Source organism: Coccinella septempunctata, chromosome 3 (assembly GCF_907165205.1).
Source record: "Coccinella septempunctata chromosome 3, icCocSept1.1, whole genome shotgun sequence".
Classification (NCBI taxonomy): Eukaryota; Metazoa; Arthropoda; class Insecta; order Coleoptera; family Coccinellidae; genus Coccinella; species Coccinella septempunctata.
This window is the reverse complement of record NC_058191.1, coordinates 5,248,383-5,271,900: the sequence shown is the minus strand read 5'-3', so window position 1 is coordinate 5,271,900 and position 23,518 is coordinate 5,248,383. Positions and strand designations below refer to the sequence as shown.

The 23,518-nt window shown below is 36.8% G+C and overlaps 1 protein-coding gene across 3 annotated transcripts in view; it reads left to right on the top strand.

Moving 5' to 3' along the window:
• Positions 1-23,518, top strand: part of LOC123310555 (proteoglycan 4) — a 266,769-nt gene that overhangs the window by 18,513 nt on the left and 224,738 nt on the right. For all 3 annotated transcript variants that reach the window (XM_044894071.1, XM_044894072.1, XM_044894073.1), the window contains exon 3: positions 2,857-3,136. In XM_044894071.1, coding sequence (XP_044750006.1) covers positions 2,857-3,136 — 280 coding nt within the window. The remainder of the gene's footprint in view (positions 1-2,856; positions 3,137-23,518) is intronic.

Here is a 23,518-nt window from a genome sequence, read left to right as displayed (position 1 = left end):
AACAGCTACAAGAGATCAGCCAACGAAATAATCTTAATGGAGCTATAAATATGCAAATCATATTAGAACTACATTTCACTACACGGCCGAACATCATAAAGTGTGAATATTGATGTCTATAAATTCCTCAGAACAATATCGCATATCAAAGAGCGTTCTTATACGTCGTTTCGCTTCATTTCGTTCGACATCTAAACCGGGTGGCATACGTATTAGCATATTCTTTTTTATGGTTGCTGTTAGGGTATCCGATTATAACCTATATTCTAAATAAAATCTTAGCACTCAGTGTATGCCGAGTATTATTTTTCGAATACCTACTAACTTCAGTTCAATTGCTTGATTTTATACATCCTGTAGCGTAGATGAAGTTGAAATGAATCAATTGGCAATTATGTAACTAACTTTTTATAAGGAGTGTTTTTCAATAGGCTGTAAAATATTCCAACCAAAGGTATGTGCATGTAGAGGTAAAAAAATCATAATATAGTGAATAGTCTAACAACAAGGCCTCGCTTAAAGTTCTTGGAATCATAAAACAAAGGACGGGTAGTTGGGATAACCAAAATCATGACTAAGGGTGAAACAGAAGAGTGGACTAGGAAAAAACATCAACCTGAGCATCTACAATATACTTGACCTCTTTTTTTGTAGTATATACTTCCGAAAAATAAGGAAAGCTCGAAAAAAAGTGTAAAACTAAAACTAAAAAAGATTTCCAAAATGTTATCTATTATACTATTTGCAAATTTGGTCCTTTCGTTTTGGAAAACTTCAACTTGAATTTCTCGGCATGCTATGCGTATTCAATTTTTCTATTTTTTTTCAATTCTTCTACATCTCGGGGCTGTGTGTGGTGGCCATTCAATTAGCTTCTTCTACCAATCCATTTCCTTGGAAATTATCTGTGAGCCATCGCCTCACTAAATTTAAAATCATATTTATATCCTCATGAAATCGATTTTCTAAACTTAGTGTTATTACCTCATTATTTTCATCCAGTGAAGCAATGGCAATGGAAACTTTTTATACTAAAAAATTTTTCATAATTTTGTATTGTAAATATTCTTTCTTTTTACTTTTCGGAAGTACTAACAAAAAAGGTCAAATCTACGGCATTTTTGAAAAAGGCAATTGAATTACCTTCAAAACAAACAGCCACTCAACCCCTTTCTCCTTAAAAATTTTAGGGATTGCTGTCATCACGGTCACAGGGTTGATACAAATTGATGTCTCCTTCTATAAATAATCCAAAGTTAACCTCTTTTTGCATTTTCCCTGATTTTGCATAAATTGCAGTGAAATTTGAGTTATAGCAGAAAGCTCACCCGTCGCAAGTAACTGAAACAAAATACGAGTAACTTCTGCCCAAATGCTCGATTTGGAGTGGAAATGAATTTTAAAGATTTGAAATAAATGTAAGAATATAGAATATATGAAATTCCGAACGACTGGAAATAAAAAAAAAAGATTTGTATAATTTGTTTTTTTTTTCAATTTTATTTTTCTTCCTACGATATTTCACACACAGTTCAACATAGAATTCGAATTTTCTCAACATCTTAATCTCAAAACGAATCATTATAAAAGAACATTGTCATTAGATTTTCCCAAAAACAATCTATAAACTACTCAGGCAGAGGCAAACAGAGTTCAGATGCCTCATATGTTTCAACAAACTTAAAAAGGCTATAAAAAAATAGAGACACTGCAATTTTTCAAGAATAAAATTTGTAATTCATTATTGAACATGAAATCATATACCTAGTATGGAAGAATTTTCAGGGCGTAGAACGCTTTTTAATGACAGTTCTTCATGTCTCTTCTTGTTCAACTTGAATTGTTTTGAAATAAAGATCTTCATTTATTTATATGAGGATGGTTTTCTGTCAGAGTTAATGGGTGTCCTGGCCGGGATAATTCAGGCTCGGTGTGCCTAGATTATTATTGTTCAAATAGATAATATACGAGACTAATAATACTATCTACAACATAAATATAACTTCTCATCTGTCTGACACTGTTGGGTTGTTCAATAAAATACAATTCAAAAAACTATCAAATATATCTTGTATAAAAAGTTACTGCAGTGTTAAGGATTTTCAATGAATGTCTTAGTAAGATAAAACTAGTAAGCCCGCAGTTTCGCCTCTACCATGGCTCGGGCCTGCGGCCCTCGTGGTTCGCCTCGGTCATGACTCGGGCCTACGACCCTCGTAGTTCGCCTCCGCCATGGCTCGGGCCTACGGCCCTCGTGGTTCGCCTCTGCCATGGCTCGGGCCTACGGCTCTCGTCGTTTGCTCTGCCATGGATCGGGCCTGCGGCCCTCGTTGTTCACCTCGGCCATGGCTCGGGCCTACGGCCCTCGTGGTTCGCCTCGGCCTGTATTGAAGCCTGTACAACAATAACATGGATCTGTATTTTTTAAAATATTGGGAAATTTTTTTGGGGCCATGCAGCTTTGGGCCTGAATGGGATTGTTATGAAAGACAAGTCCGCAAAAGTTCCCGCCTTCATATTTCTGCTTTTCTTATTCTCATCTCAAATTCGTTTGATATTTCGCATCTAATAATGAACGTAGTTGAAATGTAACCTACTAAAATTCAGATAGATTATAATGTATTTTTCATTGCCTTTTTTCCAGTCCTTCATTATTCCTCAAACGATGAAAGCGACTCGTTAACGCATCCGTAAAATGTATCCTCGAACAGGTTCGGGTCAAAACCCTTGTCGAAACGCAAAACGTGAGTTTTTTCGCTCCTCACAAAACAACGCGATAAAAATTAACATTCTATTCTGCATCCGAAATTTGCATCTTAATCACTTGTGAGATCATTATCCAGCCATTGTTTTCAGAACAACGCGGAGACTTTGACGCCCACTGGGAAGTCGTACAAACCGTTGGACGCCCTGTCGAACATGCGTCCACCTAGCGACGGTGCTCCTCATCACGGACACCAGAGTATAGTGCCCCCGCAGCACGTTATGGCGATGTCGCCCAGTGGCGTGCGGCATAGCTGCACCAGCGCGTTCACCGCTCCGCATCCTAGTGCTTATCATCACGTGGGACCGGGTCACCATGGACCGCCGCCACCTCCTCAATCGACGATTAATGGGGAATCTGGATATATTCACGGTAAGTCTAGTGTCATGGCAGATAATACATTAATTATTTTTCGTTGAACTGCCATTGAAAGTGACACTTTTAATGACAGCAAACAGAGTTAAAATTGATTGTTTACGTGGAAGCGTGTTAAAAATGTTTTTTACACTACATTTTCTTATTATGAAATTGGATAATATTATAATAACAATTTTGGGAATTGCAAATTTTTATTATCAATATTTAACAATCATTACTTCTGAACATTAATATTAATCGAACAAATAGAACAATTGCCAACATTATATATACAGGAACACAGGGTCAGTCTTTGACTCATACAAATATTCTAACAGTAGATTCTTGAGGTCAAAAGAAACTATACCATTTTCCCAAATTGCCCTGGTTCGGGTTACGCACCTGATGGACGGACATGCAGCCAATTTCCAGGTGGAGATGATACCCGTGGAAAAAGGAAGGTGGTATAGTGGGTGAAAATCCCACACGAATCCGCAGCACATAATTCAGAATCTACCAACTTTTTCTACCGACCCGCTAAACCTACCTCAGGTTCAAAAAAAAAAAATGGCCCTGATAAAAAGATATAGCTATTGTGTGTTTTCATAATGAGCTGTGTCACCACTGGAGAAAAAAAATTATCTTCAGAATAACCATCTAAATCTGTGACACTACATATCTCTGTGGATCTTTAAAACAGAGTTGTACTCAGCTGAAGTACCCAATTTTTAAAATTTCGCAGCTATTTTTCATTTTTCGAACATCAAATTACTGAAAACGCCGCATTATATGAGTAAATACGAGGATATATTGAAAAATTTTTAGCCTGCTATAAAACCAAACAAAATTTCCATCTCAAAATATTTTATTACTCAACATATTCTCCTCATCTTAATTGGATACATTCATGACAGCGAACCTGCAACGTATCTAGACCTTTCAAAAAAAATGTATTCTCTTGCTCTGCAAACTAAACCTCCACAGCTTTTATTACCTCCTCATTTTCACTAGGAAGAATACCAAACCTACCAGAGTAGCTGCTAGTCGGAGACAGAGTTCGCTGTTATCTAGGGTGGTAGCGATAACGAAGTAGTCAAAATCAAATTATGTAGGTACTAGTTTATTCACACCTTCGGAAACTGATTATATAAACAACGGAAATATGTGTAGGTATGAAATATGAGCGAATCGATCAGCAAACATACATTCAGGAAATTCGGCAGAGCACTTTATAAAGTGTATACCGGGTACAGTGAAAAATCAAAGGTTGTTCAATAAAATGCGCCAACCAGAACTGACGAAATGGGTACTAAGGATGACCTCGCGAAGTGAAACGACTTGCTATACGGTATCGGGATGTAATTAATTGTATTTCTCCAGGGCGGATCTACTCGAGAATTTTATTCACTACCTCAAGGGCTACGCTCCATGACTGATAGCGAAGAAAATGTCTATTTTGAGCGTAACCTCTTATTCTCTCCCCAACGGCTTACGCACCATGACTGATAGAAAAGAAGAGATATCTATTACAACACTATAGACGCGGGAACGCGAACAGGGGGGTTGACGGGACTTTCTCTTCACTACCCCAAGGGCTTACGCACCATGACTGATAGCGAAAGGAAAAGTCAGACTCGCGAAACAGGGTGAAGTATGGCCGAAAGATAACAGAAAGCGATACAGTACAGCAGTGTCAAAGAAACAACCGGTGTAGGTCTAACAAAAAAACTGAACGGTATAGACGGGGACCTACCTCCTTTATTTCAGGCACTCGCGGAAAACAAACGAAAACTAAAAAATTAATTTCTAAGAGCACTACCTACGTAACACAAAATTTATTCTAAATTCGCTGATCGGCTCGTCGGGCACACAATCGCAGAGACAAGAGTAAAGAGCGTCAAGTGACAAAAGAGACTAAAGAGTAAAAGAGGCAGTCGCGGGTGAATATCTGCTTTCATAGGCAAATCCTCACCACACGTTAAGAATCTGAAAATTGCAGAATGCGACAAGAACGTCGTCAGCTCCGGTTTATCGCATATCAACATCAGAAAAACGTCGAAATCTTCAACGGCATGCAAGAAAAACAACGTTCACCACAGATAAACGGTTTTTTTACATTTACTCTGCCTATCCGAATGAATCTACCTACTGTATATTTGAGAATTAAATATTTTCAAAGGCGCAAATGTGAAATGAAAAAAATGCACTAAAATCAACTCCAATTTTCTCAGAAAACTGGGATTCATTACAATATACGACCTGAAAATACATAAAAAAATAAAAAATTGGACGATAAGTTTAGCTGCAATAGCTATGATAAAAAAAGAGTTGATCATTTACCAAATCATTCTTAGCAGAACGATGTCTTTTCATTTCTGACACAAAAGTTATGGTTGCCATTTACAAAATATCAACTGCCTTCCCACCGTACAATGGAGGTTGCATTGAAAAAAATCTCCAATTATACATGAAGAGTTTCGCGATTCAAAATAAAATTGACTGTAGGGGTATATTGCAGCAAAATAGTTTCCAGTGTTCCACTTTGCATGTTGTCCAATTTTATCGCTTCATCAGATGACAAGGGGTCATCTACGTGTACAAATATCACAGAACAACCAAAATGTAATAAGACACATAGATCATAATTACTGTGACCTTACGAGATGAAGAATTGGAAACTGTCTTTCGCCCGCTTCGCTTCTGGACGTACATTTCCTTCTTCATTTTCCACTTCTATAGGGGGGCAGTATTGGAAGGACCTACACGAGAAATCCAGGAAATTCCCTACCAAAGATCCACAAAACTATTCGTTACACCTTTAAAAGGTGACCCAGTTGTATCGAACTAGAAACAAGATAAAAAGAAGGACTTTCCTTCGGCTGACACATTATAAATATAAAGCGAGCCCGTTCGCCAATGAACTTCTCGCGAACAGGATAAAGGAAGAAAATTCATTTCTGAAAACGTCGAGCGGGATGCCTCCGGTAAATAGGTCAGAGGTCGGCAGCCAACTTGCCTCGCTGCGGTATGATTTATTTTCGAACTTGTCTGTTTATAGAATCATCCCATAATACTTTCACACCTGGAGTCGTGTTCAAAACATGATATAAACCAACGTGAAATGGTGTATGGATATAGTGTACCTCCGGGTTATCGTCATTTTATAGCGATATCCGTGGAAACACTAACTCCTCATTCTTTTCCTGCGCTTGTGAAACAGAGAACAAACATCCTGATGTACTCCCGAGACATATAAGCATTGGTAGTTTTAGGTCTTACAGATCTCAAATTCTCCTCCGTTTCAATGCGCACTTTGAATGCGAAATCGTCATCCTTAAAAGACGGTCACACTTTCAGGTTTCAGCAGGCTTTAGCTTACTTGCTAAAGTCGGTTAGATGAAGATGGCGAGAAAGTTTTTCATGCACCTCTTTTTGGTATTTGTACCTCACACACAACTGGTGTGCGGGATCTCAATCCGTTGATGTTCATCATTCTTTCATTATTTGAAAAGATTGCCGTGAACTGAACGTGGTCCTATCAATTCTTTCACTCATCTTGTCTTCAATAAGCCAGAGTACTGAATTAGAGGAAATATGGGACATATGCCATTTTCTTCGTCTGGGTTTCGATCTGGAGGGGGGGATTGAACCGGATCTCGTTTCATACGATGTAGATAGCGCTCGTGTACTACTCGATAATACTCAGAAGCTACTACCTTAATTAGGGTCCGTCAATTCCAACTGTTTTTCATCGGAGATCATTCAGTGTCGAGTGAGACCTTGTCCAGAGCAGACGTATTTCATAGCGCTGTAATAGTGAAAGTAGAACTGAAAGTGCCCACTAGCAAAGCTACGGAATTTTTGATTCCGTCTGTGAAGTTTGTGTAGTTTCTATACGTGTATGTGTTTTCGGAATTTGAATTCGTTAAAATTTTCAATGTTGGTGTTCATCTGCCAGAGTCCAGGTCTAGATCGTTGGTTCTGCAGAAAGCATCAGGTGAGCTTATTTTACGTATCTGTTTCCTGATTTTTCTCATAGCGTAGAAAACTTTTGGCCTTATACCATAGTTATACTAGACTATTTCAGTGAAGATTAATAAATATTTTATTATTTTCAAATTGTTTGATATTTTGAGAAATCTGAGTATAAAACCATGTCGAAAACTTCAGATAATGAGGGTTCCTACCTACCACCAAACAATTTATTGGAAGAGGAGATGAACAACATGTTGGCAGGAACAAACCTGAAAATTTGCATTGGAGGTTTCTACTGCAAATCCCCATTATGGAACACCAAAACAGAGAATAGAAATGGCAGAAAACTCAAGGATTTCGCCGAAAAATAAAATGCCATAATGATTGGACCAGAGTTACCGACATATCTTGCTTTTGGTATAGGAATACCAGATGTAATAGATATCGCGATATTGAAAAATAAACTCAAGAATTCTCGATAAAAACTTTGGAAGATGGAACCCCGAACTACAATCCCGTAGAATTGACAATTGAAGAAAAACCAAGAGAAAAACTGATGGAAATAAGAGAATATACCAATTGGGCTGAATACAGCCATTTAATACAATCGGAAATAACAGAAATTCCAACAATAAGCACTCCAGAGGATCTGGAAGAGATTATATTAAAAGCTTACGAAAAAAGCACGAGGATAGTGAAGAGACCAGCATCAAGTCATCCGCATGGTGATACGCCTAAAGAAGTAAAAGATCTTATACGAGAAAATCAGAAGAATATATCGAATGAATAAAAATGATCTGATTAGAAGGAACCTCAACCACCATAGCCAAGTTCTGAAAAATGCCCTGAAAGATCTAAGAACAAGCAGATGGTAACAAAAGGGTTCAAGAACTGAATACAATTGATCATTCTGCATGAAGAATGCAAAAGAGCCTACGGGGAGAAAATACTAAAATTCCACCCTTACACGGAGAAAGGGGAATGGCGTATACCAATACTGATAATGCAGATGCATTGGCGGACTCGATCAAACGAGAATCGAGAATAAATTACAGGATAGACGACCATAATGAAGATTTGGAAGAACTGGTTGAAGAAAATGAAGAAGAAATGGATGAATTACCAGCGGCTGCTGAAATAGACAAACCAGCATCGCCAAATGAAATTAGGGAAATAATTAGAAGTTTGAAGAAGAGGAAAGCTCCCGGAAGCGATGAAATAACGAATGTTATGTTGAAGAAATTACCTAGAAAAGGTATAGCTGCTCTAACAAATATCGCGAATGGAATTATGAGGACAGAACACTACCCAGAAAAATGGAAAACAGCGGAAGTCATAGTGTTCAATAAGCCATTCAAAGAGAAGAAGTTCCCACAAAACTACAGATCGATAAGTCTACTGTCGGCGTTAGAAAAAGTAGTAGAAAGAATTATAGCCACAAGGCTAAATGAGGAAACCGAAAATCTGAAACTAATACCACCAGAACAGTTCAGATTCAGAAGAGAGCATTCAACAGAGCAAGAATTATTAAGGCTCACAGAATACATTACAGAGGGATTCCAAAATAAACAAGCTACAGGTCTTGTTTTACTAGACGTCGCCAGAGCATTCGACAGAGTATGGCATGAAGGATTAACATATAAGATGAGATGTGTTGGATATTCGAATCAAAATAAGTTGATCAGGAATAATCTCAAAAATAGAAGATTTTATGTGAAAGTGGAAGGAGAATGCTCCACAACAAGAGATATAGAGGCTGGAGTACCCCAAGCATCAGTACTTGGGCCACTTCTGTACAACATATACATTCACGATATTCCGAAGAATTCAAGAACCATGCTAACGTTATAATGCTGACGACACAGGCATCTGTCGCAGATGAAATGACGATGGGCAGAAGCTGAATTATATTGTTGGAGTCGCAGTCATCGTTCACATTTAAGATCCCCACAGCCGAAAGACCCCAGGTATTCTTGTAGCACATCTCCTTTGGTCCAAATATCTGCAGCACGCAGTAGGAGGGTGGCTCTGTGCTTCAGCAAGATAACTGTCATGCCCAGAAGATAATATCTCCGGATTGACCAACGCTTTCAATCGCCTGAATTCATCTAGGTAGATATTTATCATCAATCATCACGAATAAGTCGACGAATAAATGGTCTTAGGAACAAGTTCATCGACAATCTCGAATAGTTTGACGTAAAAGTAATCCAAAGCGTCGTTCACACAATATGAAACAAACCACTCCAATTCCTCTGCCCTTTTTCACATCTCGTGAAGGCCATCAGATTCTAATTTTTCCACCATGATTAAAATATCGGAAAATCATCTAGGAGCTCCGTATGACGTCACCAGACAAATGGGTTTCCCTTCAAGGGATCCTCATTGCGTCAAAACAATCACCTCATCGCGCTCGAGGCCTTTCCTATTACACATACTTTCCTCACCCATGCGCAAAACTTCCCTCGCCGACCTTTCGGACGGAGTTCAACCCGAGGACGAGGAATACTACATGGGATTCCCACGCACGAGCTTTCGTACTACGTTGACGGAAACGCACGAAGATCGCCGATCTCATCGGATCAGTGGCGAATGTTCCAGAGTCCGTGGAAGCTCCCCGTTCAAAGGCTTCCAAGATCGTGCGGTCCCGTAATATACCCACTATGTTTTGCATGTTGTCGATTGATGAGCATACGATGCAAAGTGTTTATTACGATGATAAAGTTCTAGTTGACAGCTTCGTATTTGTTTGGGATGAAAGGCGACGCTCTTATGAGCCGCACACGTGAAACATAATTGGCCAATGCGGTTTGAATGTCAACATAAAAGGCCGGTAACATTTGCGACGAAGTTGTGTGAATCTTTTGTTTTTGTTTCGTGGGCAATTGTTTAGAATGCTCCTGTCTACTTATAGAACGTACAGCGGTGAGTCTGTTTGATGCTCATTGATAGTGTTTGACGGAAAACATTTTACTTAACCCTGTGATTGATGAACTGTTTAAATGTTGACAGTTGGATTGCCAGACGAATAATCACAACCAGATATGCCAAATTTCAACAGGATGTATACGAATACACCTGTTGCGCTTTTATGGTTCAAATAGAGATGTTGCCTGCAAAGCTTATAGGTACCCTTCCTCAATGAAGGGGAAAATCCAAGGCAGCAAATTTTTCCTAAATCGATTCGTCAGTCCGCAAGTTCAAGAAATTTTCAGATTTAACCTTATTATCAGTTTTGAAATCTTATGACTGAAATAAGGCTATTAGTTGACTTAGTTTGATTAACGTTTAGGGTTTCAAAACATTCTCTTTTTACGCTCCTGGAGCAAAAACGTCATTATTTTGCCTTAAATAGTGTAATGGTCGCAAAAAAATTGGTTTAGTCTCGAAGATAATTAATTTGATGCCAGATGCAATAATATCCTGCCTTACGTTAGTTTGCCTCTAAACACTTAAAAATATTCACCAGAATTTCAAAGTTCTTGAGCTTGAGTGCCAAACGCTAGTCATTAGTCATGCTGGAGAAAAGGTCAGGAAAAAGAATTGCAGAATCAACAAAAATAGCTAATGGAATCATGAGAACAGAATATCACCCATGATGTTCAACAAAAATGGAAAAGATGTTGGAAGAGTAATTGCTAAGAGGATTAAGAAAGAAACTGAACAACCAACTATCTTTTCTACAGTTTGGATTCGGTAGAAAACAATTACTGAGGCTAACAGAAGAAATCCAAAATAAACAAACCACAGGACAGAGTATTCTACAGAATATGGCATGAGAGATGGATAATACCACTCTTAGAAAAGCTGTTACCTGAGTCCCAGTGCGGCTTCCGACCCAATCGAGGTACGGTGGACCTAATTTTTACACTGCGACAGCTGCAAGAGAAGGCCCGTGAAGAACAAGCAAGGATCTATACAGCCTATATAGATTTGAGTAAGGCCTTCGACTCGGTGAATCGGAGAGCGCTATGGAAAATCATGAGACGCCTTGGAGTACCCGAAAAATTATTAGCAGTGTGTAAAAGCCTTCATACCAACAACACCGCTAGAATACAGGTTAATCGCTCTACAACCGACAATTTCTTGACCAACTCTGGAATAAAACAAGACTGCGTGTTAGCGCCTTTACTGTTCAATATTTTCGCCATAGCTGTCTCGATAATTGCTGACATGAGTAAGCCTGTTAGAGGTGTTGGAATAAGATTCAGATTTGATGGAGGCCTGTTTAACCTGAAGCGCCTCAGAGTAAGAACCCGTACAAAGTCTATCACCCCGTATGGGGGGTCGAGACGCTTACCCCAATCGAATGGTTAGGTTGAATAAATTTTTTTAATTGGGATTGAGATTCGAAGGATATTTTTGCGCCTAGTCTCCCTGTAGATAATATTCATTTTTGGGGAGGGAGGGGCGGTCCCCCTGGGTTTAATCTGGAGCGCCAGCTATTTTTTCAATAGGGAGGAATAGCAAACCCACCCAGGTACCTACAAGTCGGGGACAGAGTTCGGGATTATCTAAGGTGGTAGCGATAACAAGTACTTTAAAACTGAATTTATTACAATAATCTAAATTACAGTGAACCATACAATGATTTCCAAGTCAAGAAATATATACAGCTGATTACCAAGTTCAAAATGAGGAAAACAGAAATGAAACAATTTAAGTCTCATGGCGGTCAGTAAATCAGAATTAATACAGTGAAATCAATGAATTAAACAACATTCAAATTAATCATATTCAGTCAAAATATCAGGTATTACAGAAAGAAAGAAATCAATAGCGGTCACTTTGATTCTTTCTGAGACAATGAGGGATGTACGGGGTTTACCCAAAATTTACAGTTTCATCCCGAGCACTTTCAGTGTACAGGCAAATCAGAATTGAAACTATTCAATAAACGGGACGGGGTTGATTCAGGTGAAACACAATGCAACAATTTACAGGATAACGGGGTAGTTTATCGTAGTCTCTCCGTGGCAACCTAGGCTGTACACGCCAAGCATTACCAGCAGAAAGACTTCGAGACCTCTGCCGATTGGTTTCCGTTACCAGATAGCCAGGCGACAGAAGTCTTCGGTAAACGGGAAATCTAAACGGAACACAACAGGGGTAGGACGGGATAGGTTACTGTGGTCTTTCCGTGGCAACCTTGGGTGTACACGCCAAGCATTACCAGCGGAACGACTTCGAGACTTCCGTCGATTGGTCTTGGTTCACCAGAGAGCCAGGCGTTAAACAGGGGGATTAACAATAAGGATTAACACAATTAAACGAATAAAAGAATGCAACTTTGAATCACGAAGTATGCGGTATCAAGAAGAGACTTACGGTTTGTTCCGGTACGGTCACACCACCAATAATAGAAAAGAAAAAGAAACAGATCACAGGATCTTCGAATTTAGAATAATTAATAAGTAATGAATGACGAATGCCGAATAAAGAATATATTAATTGCAAATAAAGAATCAATGCCGAATAATGAATAACTGTCTTACAATGAATCATGAATCAAGAATGATCTTCGTCTGGTGGTGCGGCCATATTTATCAACTTTCCAACATGTGGACGGTGATGTGACCAAAGTTGCATCCAAAAATTCGGTATTCTCGAATATTCTCCCCAGACGAAATATTCTCGGTGGCGGTTATCTCTTTATCGGTAAAAGAAACTGTCGTTATCTGCAAACCACATTGTTTAATGCTGAAAAAAGAAACAACGCCTAATGCAGAAAGACACTTTTTCATTGTTTTGGATTATTACGACGGATTACTGATGGAAATTTCAATTCTACGGAATTTGAATTTATTAATCAGGATCTGAAAAATGAAACGGAATATCTAAAATAAAACTGAAATCTCCATCAGACGGTGTTGCATTGCTTCAACTGGAAAATTCAGGGAAACGAACATTTAAAACGAGGCTTGATTCTTATATAAAACAATCAAGTATCGTTACACTTCCTGAAAATTGTTTTTTCTACAATCGTTATCCAAAATAGGCATTTTCGCTCGTATTTGACAACTTGTAAGCGTCTGAAAAAACGCTCGCGCTATAAAGCAAATATGCGTTGCTCAGAGAATTCAATGACAACGAGTAAATGACATATTTCAGTTGAGTTGAAAATTTCCTGAAAAATAATCGTATGTCAGCGTGAAGCAGCAAAAGTGTAGGAAGAAATTATTGTAGTGAGTACGAACTCCTCATGGCATTATGCAATTCAAACAAAATTAGAAGGTGAGCTGAAAATGTGATGGCTTACTTTAGTAAGAATATGTGTATGAATCACTCGATACGCGCAAGCACGTCGCCGGCTTGTTCTTTGATCCCTCTCTAGAGCGTTCATCGACTGTCTGAACCATGATTTCATAAGAATCTGTAAAACTTGTGTTTTCTTTTTAAGCTGGATCATGAGCTTTTTGACTGACAGAGAAATGACAGTCGAAATTAAGGGTTTTTCATCGGACGCACATAAGAGTGACATTGGGGTTCCTCATGGATCGGTGTTGGGACCTCTTATCTTTATTTTGTTCATTAATGACCTACCCAGGAGTATAATTTTAAAAATATTGACGATCTTTGCTGATGATACATCGATGGTGATCTCGGCGCAATCCTTTGATGAACTCGTGGACCCCTTGAGGGGTTTTCTCCAGCTGTTTGTTGACTGGTGCAGGCGCAATGCCTCAATCGTAAATGACAAGACCGAGTGCACATATTTCAGACAGAATAGCTGTAATGACCGAAAAATAGAACTTCAATTTGACAACATCAGGACCCAATCAACTGAATGCGTAAAATTTTTAAGGATTTATGTGGATCATTTTCTGAGATGGCATCGACAGATTGAGGAGTTATGCAAGAGAATCAGAAGAGCGTGGTACGCAATTTCTTTGAACAATATTCCCCTTCATATACAGGGTGTCCCTAAATTGGAGGTACAAACGAAGAGAAGTAAGTAATTTTAAGAAAAAAAGTCCCATGAACATGCAGGGTGTTAAAGTTTGAATTTTTTTCAAGTTTTTTCCTCATCCTATCTACACTAAATAAGATATTCAAATTAAATTTGGCATAGATGTTACAATTGGGAGTTTACACCATGTGACATGTCAATTTCGATAGAAAATCTACAGGGTGATATTTTTTCTGGAACACTGTCCTCTGTTTCCCCCCAGAATTTATGTTGTTGTGCCAGTGTTAATTTAAAAAAAAATAAAAACCAGATTTGTTGTTATACTAAACTTTATGGTCTCTTGTACTTTTGTCGTATCTGCTATCAATTTCGGGAAAACGAATTTGAACTATTCTGTCAATATCCCCAAAAAATCCAAATTATCATTAATACTCAGCTCGTAATCCGTGGAGAATAAATTAATTGTTGGTTTTAGCATATCAAATGACTTTTTTTGTTGAATATCTTGAGAAGTGTAGATACTACAAGAGAAAAAACTTGAAAAAATTCTAAATTCAACACACTCTATCTCGAAAACGAATCGTTCTTGCTCCCATGTTTATGAGACTTTTTCTTAAAATTACTCAAGGAATCCCCTCTTTCCGTTTGTTTCTTCAATATAGGAACACCCTGCATTCATATTCGAACGTAAATTAATAAAATATTCACGCAACAATGCATTATAAACGGCTATAATCATAAAAGGATATAGCTGATATGAGATTTAATTTTTGGTTTCAACTCTTCTAACTAACGTGTAGAGTAATCCTTCTTCGCTCATCACTATGAATTTTCTTCAGTATCGTTCTTGACGTGTCGGTTATTAATGGACATGAGTTGCATATTTGATAAACACTCCTGTTGCAACAAAAGTGATGAATCTACATTAAAATCGGTTAAGTAGGTGTTGTAACATGCATACCGTTTGTCTTAATGTATACCTGTCAGATGTATCTAACTTCAACTCTGATCAATTAATCAAACAGCGATAAGATAAAAATGGCTAAACTCAGACCACCTGTCTCTTCATCTGAACACAATAATTCAAGTTTAAAGAGCTAGAAGATCATTGGCGACCTAAATATGTGCACAGGGATGTCAACTGAAAACAAAATAGAGCCGCTTTCAGAATATATCCAGGACATATCCACTAATATCCAGACTACAACCATTAATTGTGATACTCAATGATACAACATTATTCGATCGGCTAACTTCAGAGATCAGTTCGAAATAACGTTGGTAAAAGATTTTTAACAGGCGTTATCGAAGCGATCCAATAACTAATAAAACCCGAATTCATAAGCCGTAATGGTGGATGGAACAACAAGTACCTACTGTCGAACCTGTTGATTCTATTAATACTCCGAATTTCCTCTCAACATATCCTTTTTGCGTTTCGATATGAATTAACCCTTTGATGTTGAAAAGTTGTGTTCGCTGGTAAATATCAACAGCTAATGTTCATGATAATTTAATTAATGTGAACCTAATTAGGCTCTGTTTATGATCTTCACTATACGATGCGTTTTATGGGTTACACGTATTCCACAAATATATCTATCCATCCTTTAGAGTCTAGAAGATGCTTTTATGGTAACTATTAGCAGATGGTATACAGGTTTTTCTAAATAAGATGCTCTCTATTTCTCATAACTATATAGTTATTTTCAATCTCAAATTGAACGCATCATTCTGCTGAAAATAGATGTTTTGGGTGTGACGAAATGAATTTGGAATTGTCGTGAACTCCTATCATACCACTTTCTAAGCGCATCGAATTGTAATCTTCGAGATTCCTTTTTATTTATTAGGACGTTCGGACATTGATTAGAATCATTAAACATCTGACGTTTCGGCTGCTATCAGTCGCTATCCGTCTTCAGGGAATCTTTAGTCAAGTTTATCTTAGAGAACATCGACTGTAAATCAGATTAGTCAATTTAATTCAAAATGGTCAATTGAAATTCAATTGTCACATTTATTTCAGAAACCGTCAATTGTATTTCGAAAAATATCAATTGTAATTCAAGAAATCAATTGAAGTAAATATGCGTTGACAGTTACTACTGCAACACAACTGGCTCCTGAATAAATGATGAAAAAGAATCAGAATTTTCAAGAGAAAAAAAGATTAGATGAAAAATAAAGTGCCCATTCGATATGAGGAAATAGGATCACGTCCAGGCTCTCTGCAACGTCCCATATACAGGGTGTTTTCAAAGGTGAGACTTTTTTTTGACAGAAGATAGAACTCATCAAAATAAGTCGTTCAACCACAAATTGTCTATATAAAATATCCAAGATGGCTTAGATACAACCCCTAGAATTTCGACAAAATTTCATTGAATTTCATGTAAGGGACTGTGGAAGGTGACTCCGGCATCCCAAAAACGAAACAAAACATAACATATGGCTGGACAATGAATGGTTCAGTACCACGTTCATCAGGTCACGTTTGAGGGAATCATAATTGTTGTATCGTGCAATTTAGGGTGGAAAAAAATGTTGAAAATCGAGGCAGTTTCTTGAAAGTGCTTATGTTAGTTATCATTTTTACGTCGATTGTTGAATTGTTCGAACAAGAAGATGAACATTGTGAAAAAATTCGTGAATAATTTAGACGAATTTTATTGGTGAGATTTTGAAGTATTATACTATTTTTTACACTTGTGTCAGAGTGTCTTCTGTCAGTTGGTATCGAAATGAGTCATTTCATAAAATCGTGTAAGTTACTAAAAAATAATGAGAACAATTCGGCAATCCTAAGTTTCCATTTTCATTACCACGTAAATATGGAACGAGCCAAAATCCTAAACGAAACCACATAGTCGAATCAGGAGATAAGTTTTTTCCACTGCTTTGCGATAATAGGGTATTCTCCTCAATTTGGGTTATCACTGCATATGCAAGTTTAAACTGAATAATTATGAGTTTCATTCATGATTTTTTCAAATTCACCGCGGAAACTATTCAAAATCATCCTTCAAATATGGGGTTTTAAAATTTAAATCGCTTTGTGCGGAGTTTACAATTTGGCAACGGCGCATACAAGACAATGAAAAGAACAATGTCCGTTCAGCTTGTTTATAAAATAACAGCTGTTGATCTACAGGCGAGTACTAACTGGCGAGCTTCAACTGCAACCGGACATAAAAATCCCATAAAATTTTACGACCTTCCCCGTTCGTTGCAGACTCCATAGACAACCATCTTTGTCTATCTCATCAAGATAATGCATTTGTTGTCCTTTATCATCAAGGCATATTTCAGTCGATGTTGTCAGCTTGTACAATTCTCACAAAACGCTTTAAACTTCCAATACCCATTTTATTTTTCATTTTTAAGTGCTTAAAATAATTTTTTTTGGGAAACGGTTGAAATGGGTATTTCAAAATGTGTCGTTGAAGAAATTTCATAAAAAATGCATCATTTTCGTCAGAAGGAGTATTCCCTATTCAGCTATCAAACAGTCTAGGGTCGTAATCATTCTCAATTTTTTTTTCAATTTTGACATTTTGAAAGTTTTGTATAGGAGATTTTCGGTGAAACGTTTCATTTTGACCAGTTCTACCTTCTGGTGAATAAAGCCTTACCTTCAAATAAACCCTGTATAATCCTGAAGACAAGTGACACAGTTTATCGTGAATGTAATATGTGCCTTATATATGAGAGATTAATCTGACACAACCTTGAATAACATTCATACTTTTCCGTACATTTTGAAATAAATCATGACTAAACTGAATAAGATGAAATTAAGTATCACCGCCATACTACTATCACCAGTCCTTAACACTCTCCTAGTGAAGAGAAAATAATCTCACTTCATTGCCAATGCCGAAAGCACTTCCCAGCCTCAAAATATCCCGAATGATCATCTCGGGGAAATATTTTCCTCTTGCATTTAAAGGGCACCTCGGTATTTCGGCGACTGCCTTCGGGTTGTTTGAATTGTGAAGTTGGTATGACTGTTGGAATTGTATGATATTAAACCCCAACTTCCACGCCCACCTTACAATCTTCACATAAACTCGAATTAAAGTCGGGAATTCTGCTGAAATACGGAAGTTTTAAATGCATTTCCGTGCAATAGGAAAATGGATACGAAAACTTTATCCGACTGCATGGTACCGGCGCATTCGCCACATCTGAGCAGTCCACCCATTTCCATTCACTTTGCGAACTTTATTATCATAAGTATAAGCTATCGTTTCTCATAAAAATGTGGAGATTATTGAACAGGATATCTCGGAATAGATGGGAATAGCTTTGATGTAAGATGTACTGGAGCACGAAAAACTTCCATATATAATACTGAAAGAAAAATAGAAAAAAACTGACAAGCTTTTGAGCGCTTGTTCGAATTTATAACCTATGCAGATACATAACTTACCCAACGCTGCTTGCACCCAGAAAAAAATCCTGTATTTAGGGGTCGTCAAGTTCTTGAATATTTCAAGATGTTGTCTTGATTTCGGAACAAGATCAATACAAGAATTAATTAAGCAAGAAATTTTGAAGTATCTTGACTGACAATGAAACCCCTAAAACTAGTTTGTTTGTGGAGAAGATAACCTATTTCAACATAACATACGAGAATGTATTGATAACTAGTTAGCCTAGACCAGTTCCATGCATAAAAAAAATATTGCGTTACTATAGCAATGAACAATAACTCATTAGAAGTGTCATTGTGAAGTTTGAGGTCAAAAAAGTAAACCAGAGTTACGCAATAAATTAAAAGAAAGAAAATGTCCACCGAAATTGTGAAAATCGAAAAATTGGAGTATCGAGCCATCATCAAGTGCCTGTGTTTAAAAGAGTTAAGAGGTAAGCAGATTTACGAAGATATGCTTAATACACTTGGTGATCAATATCCTTCGTATGCGACCGTGAAAAATTGGACTGAAAGCTTCAAAAGAGGTAAATTTTCCATTGAAGATGATGACCGATCAGGAAGGCCAGTTGCTGTGTCAGTCCCCGAAAATATCGTTGCAGTTCATGACATGATATTATCAGACCGTCGAATTTGGCTAAAACGGATATCTGAAGCACTGAATATTTCATACGAACGAGTTTATCATATAGTTCACGTCAATTTGGACATGAGAAAAATTGCTGCAAAATGTATCCCCAAATGAATGTTGACAAAAAGCGTGCATGGGTAGAAGCATCGCGTTCGATCTATACGCGATTTGAAAACGATGTAGACTTCTTAAACCGAATTGTTAGTATAGATGAGACTTGGGTACATTTCTACGATCCAGAAAGAAAGCAACAATCGATGGAATGACGACACTCTGGTTCTCCAAGACCTAAGAAGTTTCTTGTCTAAAAATCTGCTGGAAAAGTTCTTGCTTCAGTTTCTTGGGATTGCCATGGAGTAATCATGATTGATTTTTTGGATAAGGGTAGAACAATAACCGGAGATTACTATTCGATATTACTGACCAATCTACGGGAAAAAATTAAAGAGAAAAGACGCGGAAAGCTATCCAAAGGTGTTTTGTTCTGCAGGAAAATACCCCTGCACAAAAATCTCATGTTGCTATGCAAAAAATTCGTGACATATGGTTTGAATTACTAGAACACCCCCGTTATTCGCCAGATTTGGCACCATCCGACTATTATCTCATTCCTCGACTGAAAAAAAGTTCAAAAGGTGGTAAATTTTCTTCCAACGAGGAGGTTATAAAAGCTGTGAAGGTCTGGTTTGTAGAGCAAGAAGAATTTTTTTTTTAAAGGTCTAGAGACGTTGCAGGTTCGCTGTAATAAATGTATCCAATTAAGAGGAGAATATGTTGAGTAATTAAATATTTTAACATTGAAATTTTGTTTGGTTCTGTATTATTTGCAATTATTGAACTCATAATGAATGTTAATCACGTTGAAACTGAAATGTCAAACTAGATTTTGAATTTTTCACTTTTGTTATGTTTATAAAAACATATTATAAATTTGGCTTATTTATTATTTATGTTTTTGTCTTTGATAGTACTGTCCACCATTGTCATTGTCATTGACATTGTCACTTGCATTAGTGGTAGTCGCTTGAGTGTTACATTTTATATTTTCTGAAACCGTAAAGCATACTTTTGCTTGTTGGTGAATATTTGGAGTCAGAATCGGAGCTAAATCGATCAGCTGAAGCAATGTTTACTAAAGAATCACTGTGACTCATGCTTATACAAGATTAAACCACTTTGTAATAATAAGATATAGAAAGGAGATGCAATTAAGATCACAACGGATTGAAACGGTGATGACGTAGAAGGTAACAAGTCAAATTCTATTGACATAACTGAGTCCGATACTCAATGGAGTGTCTGGCAAACTGCCAATCTGTCGGGGAAAAGTGTGATCACTGCTTGGTCTACTTGGTAGGACGCTTGGCCTCTACCCAAATATCCCGAGTACGAATCCCATCACCTAACTATTCCCCACTGTGTAATTCAATTGCTGAGATAAGATAGTTGTATCTGAAAAAAATCCGAAATATCAATCTCCAAAGCACATATTTCATTTAATCGGTCTATAACATCAACCCATTAATGCATGCATTTTCATGGATATTTATTGATTCCTAATTCAATATTGTCACATAGAACGGAATCCTGTTGTTAGTTTAAACTTGATTTCATAACACGTGACATATATAAACGTGAATGAGGAGAGGGAGACAATTATCCAGTTTTAACAGTCTCCGCGATATCATTTGTACATTATTTATTACTTTTTCGAGCAACCATAGAACTGATGCATGGACAACCATACAAGTAGTGAACATTGCGCGAATAAAGGTACCTACTGGACAGATATAAAATTTCATTTTTAAACACAGCTCTATACATTTGAGGTCTTACACCGAGATGAAGGAAAGTCAATTATAATTTGATGGTCCATTGAAATTTTAATCCTTTATTAATTGTTTATATTTATTTATTCAATTGATAACAACATGAAACAGTGCTAACTGATTGGCTGTAATACGAATATTATCACCAAACAACAGAAAAAAAATTAAACGATACAATTTTCCAATCTCATTAAACATTACACACGAAGTATTCTTGATGTACTTGATTGTACAACTGAACACAACAATTTTAGATCCATTCGAAAATCTATTGCATTGTTTTAACATATAATTAATCGGAAAAGCATTAAAAGAACTAGCGAAGAAGACATCACAGTTAGCAATTCTTGAATTTATCTTTGGCACATGGCATCCTATGAAGCTTATTGAATTACCTTTTCGGTACTTGACATTATTAATTACAAGGGTGTCCCAATGAAAATTTGCTCCCAATCCCATAATTCATGAACGAAATTTTCGATAATTTTAAAAAACGGGTGAACTTCTGTTTTGAAGGGGCGAATTTTTATCATAAATTAGTTCCGAAAAAACTACCCTCATGAAGGTGGAATCAACCCTAATATAAAGGGGGGTAATTACCCCCTCCAGAGCCCATAACGAATTCTTTTTTATCAAATTTTTTAGATGAAAAAACTAAGAAAAATAATATTATAATGAAATGAAAAGGAGAGATTCCTTGTACAATTTTAATAAAAAAATATGGGCCTGCAAATGCTACCTAGAGATACCTACACAGTACAGTTATTTGAAGTCTTGATTTGAAATTTCAATCGTTCTTTCAAATACTTCCCCCCCCCCCCCCCTTACAAAGTATTTTATCTTCTAAATCGGATACAATAATTCAACTTCTTCCTAAGATGCAAAGGACCCCGCACACTTACTTAGGAAAAGCGGGTCCAGTGAATTTTCCCCATTTTTGCATATTATATTTATATCAACCTTAAGAACAATATATCAGATTTTCACGAAGGTCTTACATCCGGTTTGTTCTATAGGGCGTTCCAAAATTGCAGCTACGGAAAAATGAATCTTTAAATTTTGATGATAATTCTTCTAATTTTCAAAATTTCATCATGATGCCTTGGGTTCTGAATAATAAGATATCACAGATATCCAAACACCGCCCACCACGTTAAGTTTCGTTATACAGGCTGTTCCATGAAGCTGTATAAGTAACTGAATGTAACTTTGTTAGTGACTTTGGGACCACCCTGAGTTTTTCAAAATATGATACCTTGATGTATGTCCACCTCTGTAGGAAGTTTCATTAATGTACAAAGAACAGTTACAAAATTATTCAGGTTTAAATTCGGATTTCATACAATTTTTCTTTAAAACTTATCTCATAAAAAATATTATCATCAAAATTTAAAGATTCATTTTTCCGTAGCTGCAATTTTGGAACGCCCTATAGAACAAACCGGATGTAAGACCTTCGTGAAAATCTGATATATTGTTCTTAAGATTGATATAAATATAATATGTAAAAATGGGGAAAATTCACTGCCCCGCTTTTCCTAAGTAAGTGTGCGGGGTCCTTTACTATCTTAATTCTTTTTCAATGGAAGAAAAGAAGATGACAATTGGCGCTACATCAAGTAAAAAAGAGGGTGTAATTCGAACCCTAAATCAGGAATTGTTTGCATGCAAACATGCGATTAGTGTTCAATTACTTTGCGCGTTTCTCATTACTGTTTCCTCTAGAAATAGATTTTCTTGAACCCCAGTAATTTTACACTCATTCAGATAATCAAATTGGCTGTAGAATCATCTTGTCGTCTTTGATGGAATTGGAAAAAAATTTACGAAAAGCGATTACGCGACTGCAATGTGGGAATCCTTTTGTCTGGAATATAGAAGAGAATTGGAAATTAATTTGGAAAGAAATCAAATGTATTACAGGCATTGGAAACCTCAGTACATATGCATATATGAGGATATATATCGTATGGAATAATTCTTAAATAATCAATAGGTAAAGATCTTATACAGGGTGATTCATAACTATTGGGACATAGGCTAAGGGCAGATTGTTTGGACCAAAATATGGCGATAGGACCAAATATACCTCAATAAAATATTGCTGTGGAAAAAGATAGAGGGCGTTAAAGTAGAATTTTTTTTTTTCGTTTTTTGCTAATAATTTCACTGTATATTTTTCATCCATTTTTAAGAAAAACACAACTGAACAGTTCAGAGGATTGGAAGGGGATTTGAAGTAACGATTTATTTATTTTATTTATTTATTTCGACGATAAAGCATAATTAAAAACAATGTAACATAAAAAGAATAAACTTAAACTAAATGTTCTACGTGGCCTCCTCCGACTTCTATGCCTTTTCTAATTCTTTTAATAAAGCACTTTCGAACTTCGAAGAAAATATTGTCTCTGTCCCCTTATAAAAAATTCAACTTTAACGTCCTCTATCTTTTTCCACAGCAATATTTTATTGAGGCATATTTGGTCCTATCGCCATATTTTGGTCAAAACAATCTGCTCTTAGCCTATGTCCCAATAGTTATGAATCACCCTGTATATAGTAATATCAACTTAAGTAAACCCTTTCCACTGAGATATAGTAATATCTTGTT